The following is a 12,212-nucleotide window of genomic DNA, read 5'->3' on the forward strand; positions in this document are numbered from 1 at the left end:
AAAACGAAACCTGGATTCACTTCCAAAATGACCCAATATTAATTGACCTTTGCCCTCCAGGTTACAAAATAACCCACTGGCCTAGAAATGGAAAGAGAGGAGGAGGTATTGCACTAATATATAAATCAAATTTCATAGTAACAACTAAAGCAAAATCCATGACCCCACAACTCGAAATTGCCTCACTCCAATATCAACCATCCTACACTACTTGACCATCTAAACATTATTATGTTTTATAGACCTCCAGGAAGCTGGCAAGATTGTCAACAAAATCTTATGGACTTCATCTCGAACACTTGCTTGTCCAATTCTAATCTGCTCATATTGGGAGACATAAACTTCCATTTAGAAGATTATAATGCAAAGAACACACAAGAATGCAAAGATTTTTTCCAACTTTGGGACTTCACTTGGATAAATACTCAATCAACCCATATTAAGGGACATACGCTTGACCTCGTTTCATACAAATTCTCTCCTAATCAAATCCTTACTATAACAGATACAAATTGGACACCAGTCAAGTACCTTGGTCAGACCATTTCAAACTAAAGATATCCATGCAATGGAGGAAAAAAAACTTAATCCAGAAACAAGAACGAAAAACTTTCACCACAAGAGGTCATATCGATCCAGCATTATTCTGGCAACAGTTTTACAAGAATGATTGGTCAGCACATATAGATTCCAATCAATACCTTTCAAATTGGGACATGTGATGCAAGAGCATACTTGACACAATAGCGCCAGTACAAACAAGAGCATGGCGAAGAAATAAATCACTTCCATGGTTTAACGACGACCTGAAAAAAAAAAACTAAAAACCCAAACAGGGAGACTTGAACGTGCATGGAATAAAAAGAAAGACGAACAAACTTTCCCTGCATGGAAACTAATGTTAAGAAAATATAAATATACCATCAGACAATCTATACGGTCATATTACAATTCCAAAATAGGGCAAAACTATAAAGACCTACACAAATTATTCAAATTTGTACATAATCTTCTAGACATTACACCAGTCACCTTAACTAATATGGATACTCCATCAGCAGATGATCTAGCTGTTTACTTTAATGAAAAAATCATTAAACTAAGATCCACCTTACCAGCTAACTCCTCCGACTATGTAAAATTCATCAACTGCTTAGACCCAACAACCAATGAATATCCAGCAGACCGAATATGGACAAACTTTCATTTACTGACGGAAGATACTGTCGCCCAAATGATCAACAGATTCACCAAATCCCACTGTAAACTGAATGCCTGCCCCAGCTACTGAATAAAGTCTGCCCCTCAACGTTTCATAACAGATCTCACCTCCTACATAAACCACATGCTTCAACATGGATGCTTTCCTACGGATAAAGGCAACATCTTACTCGCACCAATCCCCAAAGACCAGAAGAAAAAACTAAATGATATAACTAATTATTGTCCAGTGGCATCCATCCCTGTGGTGGTCAAGATTATGGAAAGTCTGGTAACTAAACAACTTACAAACTATTTGAACAATTTTTCAGTATTACACACATCCCAGTCTGGATTCCGTGCTAACCATAGCACTGAAACAGTCCTAATATCACTCATGATCAAATTCAAACAAATTATTGCAACTGGCAATAATGTTCTTCTGGTACAATTTGACATGTCCAGCGCGTTTGACATGGTTAACCATGATATTTTATTAAACATTCTAGAATATTTTGGAATAGGAGGAAATGTACTGAATTGGTTTCATAGTTTCCTAACAGCAAGAACATACCGGGTAATATCTAAATTGATCATATCATCCCCATGGAGTCCTGAATGTGGTGTGCCTCAAGGATCTCCGCTTTCACCGATTCTCTTTAACTTAATGATGTTACCATTGGCCAGAGCACAATCCAACCAAGACCTGAACCCATACATTTATGCTGATGATGTGACGATATATATTTAGTTCAAAAACGACTTATCAGAAATTGCAGATAAAATTAATCGCAGCTTTCAAATTATGAACTCATGGGCAGACGCATTCCAACTAAAGCTTAATGCAGAAAAGACACAATGCCTAGTACTATCATCGCAGTATAATAAAATCAACTATACTAACATAAACACACCACACTCTTCCTGTTGCGGACACCCTGAAACTCCCAGGCGTAACTATTGATCGAAATCTTATTCTAGACAGTCATGTAAAAAATGTTATAAAATAATGTTCTATGCAATGTGGAGGGTTAGAAGAGTGAAACTTTTCTTCCCAAGGGAGACATTCCGCATACTAGTGCAATCACTGGTACTGAGCCATTTGGACTTTTGTAATTCCTTATATGTGGGATGCAAGGCACAAACCATTAAGAAACTCCAGACAGCCCAGAACACCGCAGCCAGATTGATATTCGGAAAGGCGAAATATGAAAGTGCCAGACCCCTTAGAGAAAAACTGCACTGGCTCCCACTGAAGGATCAAACTGAATTCAAGATTTGCACCTTGGTTCACAAAATTATTTACGGAGATGCCCCATCTTACATGTCAGACCTAATAGATTTACCAGAGAGAAACAACAAAAGTTCATCACGCACTTGCTTAAACCTTCTCTATCCCAGCTGCAGAGGAGTTAAATACAAATCTATACATACATCTAGCTTCTCATACATCTGCACACAACTGTGGAATGAATTACCGATCAACATAAAAACAACACACGACTTGACAACCTTCCGAAAATTACTGAAGACTTACTTATTCATAAAGACATACTAAAAAGATTCCCCATAACGATTTGACTCCCAAATTACTCCAAAAACAACTATTATGGAATTCTCCTAATTTGTTTATTTCATTACATCCTCATTACTGAATATTATATCTTGTCCTGATATTGTTATGTTTTATCTGTTTATCCATTTCCAATCCTACATGATATACCTATGCACCTTTATTTGTATTAATTCTGAAATTATTATTCTGTTAAGATGATTGCTATGATATTCTTTTGCACCTCATCTGCTTTATATTCTGAAATTCTTATTCTATTAATGTGAATGTCGTAACATTTTGTAAGCCACATTGAGCCTGCAAATAGGTGGGAAAATGTGGGATACAAGTGCAGCAAATAAATAAATGAGCAGCATGTCCCCCTTTTTCTTTCCCTCCCATCCTTGAGCAGCATGCCCTCGCCTCTCCTCCCCATCCCTTTCTATCCCATATGCTCTTTTCTCTTCCCCCATGTACGTTCCCCTTATCAATCTTTTTCCAGTCCCTTCCCTCCCTGCACCCGCACTCCATCCACCCTTTTAACAGCCCCCCTCCCACCCACCCATGACTCCATCCATCCACTTCCCCTCCAGCACTGAGTCAGTGTGCCTTCCCTGAACATACCCCAATGCACCCTGGTAGTCTAGTGGCCTCTTCAGGGCAACAAAGATCCCCATTCTTTCCTGCCCACTCTCACTGCTTCTTTAAAATGGCTGCAGAGACTTCAAGTGGTGGTCTCGCAAGACTTCCATGGAAGTTTTGTGAGGCTGCCGCTTGAAGTCTCAGCAGCCATTTTGATGAAGTGGGGGCAGTGAGCATATCAGCGGCAGCAGGCAAGAAAGAGTGGGGATCTTTCCCACCCCGAAGAGGCCACTAGACCACCAGAGTGCATTGAGGTACATTTAGGGAGAGGTGTCCTGAGGCTCGGGGGGGGGGGAGAGGGAAGACTTATTTTCACTTCCGTAGGATCCCCGCTGGACTCGGGTCCATCCCTACGGGATCCTTGGGGGAGTGGTGGAAGTTTTGGATCTCTCCAATTTGGCAGTGGAGATGTATCGGGCTCTCCGGACTATGAAGCTGGGCAAGTACCCTGGTCTGGACAGCTTCATGGTCTCTTTTTACGAATGATTTCAACATTTACTACTGAGATCCCTCCTACATGTGTTCAGTACATTGGGGGATGGGGCCCATTTGCGGATGAATGGGGTGACTTTGATACATAAGGAGGAAGACCCAGCAAGCTATTGTTCCTATAGACCCATATCTCTTTTGGTGGTAGATACAAAGATTTTGACGTGGGTCTTGGTGGACCGCCTTATGGAATCTGTACATGGTTTGGTTCACCTGGACCAGTCGGGTTCATGAAGGGGTATCAGATAGGAAATAATGTTCATAAGGTTTTGAATATTATGGCCAGGGCAACAAGCACTCATCAGGAAATGCGCCTTCTTTCAGTGGATGCTGAATGGACGAAAAGTACTCATCAGGAAATGTTCCTGCTTTCGGCGGATGCTGAAAAAGCCTCTTGGCCCTTCCTCTTTCATGTGCTGGGGCCTTTGGGACTGGGCCCCAGTTCTAGGGCTGGATCCAGTTGATGTATACTTGCCCTCTAGCTTGCGTGAATGGTGGGTACTCAGTGCCATTCGAGCTTCATCTCTGAACTAGGCAGGGGTGCTGACTATCACCTCTATTTTTTGTGTTGGTTATAGAACCTTTAGCACTGGTTATAAATTTATGGAATTTGTATTTTTCTCAGGAAGTTCTATACATTAATATTTAGAAATGCTTGATAAGTTTCTACATATATTAGGATTTAAAATTAATATTTATGTTTTGAAGTCGTTTTGTATGTTGTATGACATTGCATACGTGAAGAATTTTAGTATTTTAAAATTTCTTAATCTTTGTTATTTGAAAGGACAGAGAAACCCTGATAGTCTATTTATATTACCATAAATGACAAGAGACCTCAAAACAAATTAAAAACAATGGGAACCTTTTACTAAGCTGTGGTTAAAAGTGGCCTTAGTGCACCCTTCTGTGTGTTTTTTTCCCCTTGCTAAGTCCATTTTTACCAAATCAGTAAAATGGCTGATTTCCCAATTTTTGTATTAATGGCTATGTGCTAATGTTGCTATTAGTGTGTGGCCATTAAAAAAATTAATGCTTGTGTACTTATGATACCCATTATATAATTGGTAAAGGCTCACGTGCTATTCCTTTGCTAACCAGTTAGCATTCTATAATATAGTTGTGCTAACTGAGTAGTGCAGGAATGCCCACTATCTGCACCTAAGGCACGCCTCCCCAACAAATTTTTTAAAAATGTCTTTTAGTGCATGCTGATTTGGAACTTGTTGCAGGGTTGCCTATGTATGTCCTGCAGCAAGCCATAGTAAACTGCGGTAAGCATGTGCTATCGCAGCTTAGTAAAAGGTCCCAATATTAGTTAATGGAAAGAATTTTTTGTGTGAATTGGTGTGGGCGTATGTCCCAGCATAAGGGGAATTTTTTTATACTGTTTTTGCTATTACTGTATATCTAAGTCACATTTTTACTAACTGGAATCTAACTTGTTGACCACAATCCTTTCTCTCTGCTTAGTGATGTCTGATCGGCAGGAAAGTGCTCTTATAGAGTTGATGGTGTGTACTATACGGCAGGCTGCTGAAGCACATCCTCCAGTGGGTAGGGGGACTGGCAAGAGGGTAAGTTAGAATTGGTTTAATATTAATGTACAACAATATTGAAACCTTATCATTTTGCAAGAAACACATTTAGATAGCTTATTTGCTTCAAAGCCCAATTATTGTTTTAAGGTATGAAGGTACACAGCAGATTCACCCAATAACGTGATAATTTCACTACTGCTACTACCACCACCACTACTTATTTCTGTAGCACTATTAGACATACACAGCACTGTACACAAAATGTAAGAGGCAGTCCCTGCTTGACAGAGCTTACAATTTGTTCAGGGCAAATAAATGATGGGAGTTGCATTTAATTTGTTTTGTTTGGAGAAAGGAAACTTTTACCTTCCCTTCATATTATAAACAACTTTTCTCATGTCCTGTGATCTGAGCTGATTCTGTATTTACATCTAATCCTCCTTCTGGTCTACAAAAGAAAAAGCCTACAGAAAGGAAGGGGGCAGAGTCCAAGATGGCCACATGACCCTGAACGCGTTCCATTCTCAGAGTCTGCTTACCTAAAAGAAGTTCCCTTGCTATTATGCTGCATATGAAAAGGAAGGAGAGCAGTTAAGTTTCTCTCCTCAGCGAGTTAAACCTTGATCCTCGTGCAACAATCCATCGAGAGTTACGCGTTTGGGACATCTGCAAATGTTGCTGGAGTTGGAGAGCCCACTATTCAGGTTAACAGAAGAGCATCACTGGGCTTGGGCCTGGCATATTTCTTTTTTTTTTTTTTTTGTCCTCCAGCGTCCAACATCCCACCATGCCAAGCAGAAGCGAAAGAAATAGTTTTGGTGGAGCTGAATGTGGATGATGCTGTTGGTGAGCCAGTTGAGGAAGCTCTTCCCCACAGAGTAGCTGCTGGAGTGGAGTAGCGCTGGATGTTGGCTGGTGGGTATTCTCTAAGATGGAGGCAGTAATGACCAAAACCTCAGTAGATATAACAGCTCTTGTGAGTAAAGTCAACTGCTTAACTACAAATATGGAAACTACTAAGACTGTGCTTACAACACAGATTCAATAAATCAGAGTGGATTTAAAAAGTAATTAGGAAGTGACAGTCGCTTTGGTTAAAGATAAAATGATGGTTCATAGGAAAATTGAACAATTAGAAAACTTTAATAGGAGATTAAATCTTCTGTTATTAAATTTTCCCAACCTGAGAGATGGCTCCGATAGATATATTGAAGAAATATTTGGTGGAAGTTATAAAATATTCCTTGGACCATATTCTTCCTACTACTACTAGTACTTAACACTTCTATAGCACTACAAGGCATACGCAGCGCTGTACACCATACACATAAAGACAGTCCCTGCTCAAAGAGTTCACAATCTAAATAAGACAGGTAACAGACAACAACTAAGGGGTAAGGGGAATTAAAGAGGAGGGGATAAAAGGTACAGGCAAGTGAGCAGTGGTTAAGACTCAAAAGCGGCATCAAAGAGGTGGGCTTTTAGCTTGGACTTGAAAACGGCCAAAGACGGGGCCAGACGTGCATGCTCAATTAGTAACGTTTACTTTTTGCTAGTTTCCTCTGATCAAGTTGGAAAAAATACCTCTCAGGGAATAACAAGGTGGACTTAAGTAATGTAACTGCTTTTTGGAACATTCCACAGAAGTTGTTGAGAGATCTGGATTTGTTCTTGAACTAGACTTGAACTCTTTTTTTGAGATTGTACTTCCGAAAATCTCAGGAATATTTTTATGGTCAAAAGATTTGGATGTTTCTGGACGTTATAAAGGCCACCCAGGAAAGAGAGTTTTTTGTTAGCTATGAGACAATAAGAGAATTAGGTGCTACCTTTTTGCTGAATTATCCTTGCAAGTGTGTTATACGTTATCTTGGAGGCTTTTTTGGACATGAAGAGGATATCTATGCCTACTCCTTAATTTGTTGGGTTAATAAATATATGCGTGGTTAGGTTGTGTTAATAGTCTTTCTTTTCTTTTTTTCTTAAAGGTACTCTTCTTATTGCTTTACTTCACCACCATTGGTCTGATAAAGAGACTTTTTTTTTAAATGTTTATTGCATAAGATTTTAATACATGCAAGCCTTACAAGATACATTTCTGTTTTTCTGCTGTGTCGTGTCCACAATACATAAAGAGTTATCAAAGCATTTCAAGCTCTTTAAGATTTACAAAGCAACATTACTTGCATTACTAATTTTCAAAGATTAAGAGATTTTATATGTCTGATTCCCCCCCCTCCTTCCCACCTTCCCCCCTTTCCCCTCCCCTACCTTCCCCCCCCCCCCCCTCCCTTCAGGAATTAAGTAGCCTGCTCCTAGCCATCGGAGTTAGTGTCCCAGAATGGGGCCCATGTTCGGCAAAATGTCTCCTTTTTGTGAAGCGAGATCTTGTATACCTCGTCGCTCCAGAGAACACATACACATCATTGCAGCGCGCCACTGATTCAGTGGGGGAGCCTCCGAACCAAGCCAGTGCTGCAAGATTACTTTCTTCCCCATCAGTACCGCTCTTTGGAGAAAGGCTTTCATGCCCATCTTAGTTTGTCCCTTAATGACAAAATCATCAAAAAGTTGTTTAGGCCCAGGGTACCATTTGATGTTCCACATACAAGACACCTGTATCCCCACATAACTCCAGAACTTGCGTACTCCTGGACAACTCCAAAACATGTGCCCTAAGTGCGCTTCCCCTGCCCCACATTTCGTACAATTGTCATTCTGTCTCAAAGTGGCACGGTACGCTCTCCGTGGGGACACATGGAGTCTTAATACAAACTTGTACTGTATTTCCCACCATCCGACACTTGCTGTTAAGCTTATAAGTTCTGGCCAAGCAGCTCTGCAATTGCTCTGGTTGGATTTGTATTCCCAGTTCTGCATTCCATTGCTGTGTAACATGTACAAAGTCATATTGTTTTGCCTGTTCTCGTAAATGAGCATGAAAATATTTTAAGGGAATACGTAACTGTGCATCAAGTCCGAGCATTGCATTAAACTGTTCCCATATTTCTATGGTTAAGCTCTGCTGAGGTAGAGAATGCACATAATGACTAAGTTGCATGTATGCAAAAACATCGCCCTCTCTTAGTTTAAATTCTCTGCACAGATCAGAAAAAGACCTAATAGTGCCCTGCTCCATTACTACCTGGCTTAAGTACTTTATGCCTTTGGTCGCCCACTCCCGAAATACCTTAGATGTGTCTCCCACCGGGAAATCTGGATTGCCTTTTATAGATAATAAGGGAGACACTTGCCTATTTAGGGAAAAATATTTACACAGCCACCGCCATGTCTGTCTCAAAGGCCGAAAAATGTGAGTAGCCATTCCCAAATGTGATGCCCATCCCGCCGAACCATGTAACCAGCTGGTAAAATGTAGGGGCTCAAACCATCGTATCTCTGATTGTGTATGAGAAAAAAATTGTGTATCCCGAAACCAGTCTGAAAGGTGTCTCATCCCACTGGCTATTGAAAAAAGGTGAAGGTCTAACAAGCCCAATCCTCCCCTTGCTCATGGAAGGGCCGCTCTTGCGTAAGTAATTTGTGCCCTTTTCCCCCACCATATACATGCATTCAACTGCCCCTGCAACCATTTCTCATCCTTACGTTGCAAAAACAGTGGCAAGGTCTGATACACGTATATCCATACCGGGAAAAGGATCATGTTATACATGGCAACCCTTCCCATCAAGGAGAGAGGAAGGTCCTGCCAGACCTGCAGGGCCTTTGACACCTTTCTCTTTAGTTGCTCCATATTGTGGGCATATAGCGTAGCTAGATCTACTGGAATCTTTACCCCCAAGTAGGTCACCTCCTCCTGTGCCCAATGCAAAGGGAAGGTCTCTCCCAATTTAATTTAATGTCTGGGTTCGATGGAAGGGCCACTGATTTTAAATTATTTAAGGTAAACCCAGAGTACATACCAAACTCCTCCATGGCTGAAAGTAGCCGCGGTAGAGACGTCTGTGGTTGTGTCAGGGTCGCAAATAAATCGTTCGCGAACGCTAGAAGTTTTACAGATTTACCTGGCAGGTGCACTCCTACAATATCCAGGTCCAGCTCAACCGTGCGCAATAAGGGTTCCAGGTATATCAAAAATAATAGAGGAGAAAGAGGGCAGCCCTGTCTAGTAACAACCTGGATTTTCAATGGAAGTGATTTAAGATCATTTACTAGTATTCTAGCTGGAGGGTCCTTGTACAGTGCTTTTATGGCCGCTAAAAACCAGCCTCCCATTCCCACATACGAGAGGACTTGAAACAAATATTCCCATTTCACCTTGTCAAATGCCTTTTCGGCGTCTAGGCTGACGAATAATAACTCAGCCTCCCTATCCTGACAGTGAGCTATTGACAGTAACACTTTACGCATGTTTAATACAGAGTGCCTTTCCCGTACAAAGCCCACTTGCTGTTCCCCTATCAGTAAGCTCATACTAGGTGCCAAGCAATCTGCCAGGATTCTTGCTAAGATCTTGATGTCCACGTTAATTAATGAAATGGGTCTGTATGATTCGACTCTGTCACTGGGCTTACTCGGCTTGGGTATCAGCGTAATCAATGCCTCATTTTCTCTCGGTGAGAAAAACCCCCTCTGCACCACCGCTTCATAATATTCAATAAGGAACGGGCAGAACTGAGCCGGCAATATTTTAAAATACTCAGCCGAGAACCCATCTGGACCAGGAGCCGACCCCAGTGGTAAAGATTTAATGACCTTCTGGATTTCCTGGGCTTGTAAGGGCACCATCAATCGTTCCCGAGTAACTTGGGGGAGGCGTGGAAGTCCCGCGTCCTCCAGGTAGTCATCAACCCTCATTCCTAAGTCCTCCCCCTCTTCCCTATATACGTTAGAAAAATAATCATGCATCGCCTGGGCTATCCCTTCTGGGCTACAAACTCGAGGACCACTAGAAGGCCTAATAGATGTAATCAATTTATTTTGTGTTCTGGTGCGTGCGACCTGTGCTAACTGTCTCCCTGGTTTATTCCCATAACGGTGAAATTTCATGCGCCTCGCCATTAATCTTTTTTGCGTTTGTTCGTGTATCAGGGAGATAAGTGCTACATTGGCTGCTGACCAATTATCTCGATTCTCTGGCGTAGGTCACTGAATATATTTCCGCTTGGCCTGTTTCAATGCTCCCTCTAATTGTATAATACCTTTAGCCAGTCTCTTCGCCCGAATGTTCATGTAGGCTATTATCTCCCCACGCAACACAGCCTTTGAAGCCTCCCAAAAAAGTCGCATGAATCTGCATTATTTGCCACATACTGGTCCCATTGGTGCGCAATATAGGTGATAAAATCTGGGTCTTTGTATAAATAAGCTGGAAATCTCCAAAAATATCCCGACTCCCCTGGTGAGGTAAATGTCAGTTCCGCCCATATTAGTGTATGGTCTGATATTTCCAGCGGTCCTATCTCCGCTCAAGTAACTCTAAAAAAGAGGGACTGATGAACCAATACATAGTCCAGGCGAGACCAGGACTGGTGCACCCTCGACTGATGTGTATAATCTATTGTTGTTGGATGTAATAAATGCCAAGGGTCCACCAGCCCCAGTTGCTGACATAATGTTGACAATCCCCCTCCCCTCCCTCGCCGCTCCTCAATCTATCTACTGTTTGGTCCAACACTTGATTAAAATCACCCGCCCACACCCAAGGGGCATCAGCATGTTGCAGACCCAACGAAATAAGAGATTGAAAGAAATAGGAGGAGGGGGAATTTGGAGCATACACAGCACATAAATAAAAGCTTTGTCCATATATGGTCAGACGTATTAACACCACCCTACCCTCCTGATCCTTATACACCAACTTGGAGTAACATGGGAGCCCTTTTTTGATCAAGATGGCCACTCCACCTGTCTTAGTTCTAGAGGAGGAGGAGTAACAGACCCCCACCCATTGTTTCAATTTCTCATGTTCCCCATCAGTTAACTTTGTTTCCTGTATACAAGCTATGGAGGCCTTATGATATTTTAACTGTGCCAATATCTTGGACCTCTTTATCGTGGAGGAGATTCCGGAGACATTCCAGGATATCAACCTCAGCTGGAACTTATGCATTTGTCAGGGCAATACTATCATCATAGCTAAGGCTTTTCACTATTTTCCCCGGGAGCCCAACCCTTTTCCACAGGAATTTCCCAACTCCGATGGCTGCATACAACACTCTGCAAATATCATTCAACTGTGCTACTGCCTTTCCCTGAAGCATTACCCCCCCCCCCCCACACACACAAATCCCCTATGCCCTCCTCCACCCCTACCTCCCGCCCTCTACCCCCCCCCCCCCCCGGCTTTATGGAATCTGCCCTTTAACATCGGGTAAGGGTCACTTCCATGCTTAAGACCCCACCGCTCTCAGTTCCTAACAGATAATCAGCAAACCTAGTACATAAAACTGTCAAACTGTTACACCACCTCTCAGCACAATTTGGTCCTCTTTACTTGAGAACGTTATTGTCCAGCGCTCCTTCAGCCCTCTTCCTTGTCTTCCTTCGCCCCACTCCGGTTACTCTCCAAGTCGTGCACAAAAGCTGCTGCTGCAGTCGCATTGTCAAAAGATTTCCATACTTCATTTCGCTTGATCTTCAAGATCGCCGGGTAAATCAGCATAAATTGTATTTGCTGCTCGTGCAGTCGCCGGCAAAGAGGCTGAATTGCTTTCTCTTCCTGCAGTGGGGCCGAAAAGTCCTGAAAAATGCGGATTAGATGGCCTTCATATTGTGTTGTTTCCCTCTTCATTCTATATCCGCGCAGAATCTCCACTTTATGTAGG

General features: G+C 42.0%; 1 protein-coding gene across 1 annotated transcript in view; it reads left to right on the top strand.

The window, feature by feature from the left end:
• The window catches only part of STAG1 (stromal antigen 1), a 1,758,022-nt gene that overhangs the window by 974,681 nt on the left and 771,129 nt on the right, over positions 1-12,212 (top strand). Inside the window, 1 exon segment of the mRNA XM_030215628.1 lies at positions 5,357-5,460. Coding sequence (XP_030071488.1) covers positions 5,357-5,460 — 104 coding nt within the window.

Source organism: Microcaecilia unicolor, chromosome 10 (assembly GCF_901765095.1).
Source record: "Microcaecilia unicolor chromosome 10, aMicUni1.1, whole genome shotgun sequence".
In the NCBI taxonomy this organism is placed as follows: Eukaryota; Metazoa; Chordata; class Amphibia; order Gymnophiona; family Siphonopidae; genus Microcaecilia; species Microcaecilia unicolor.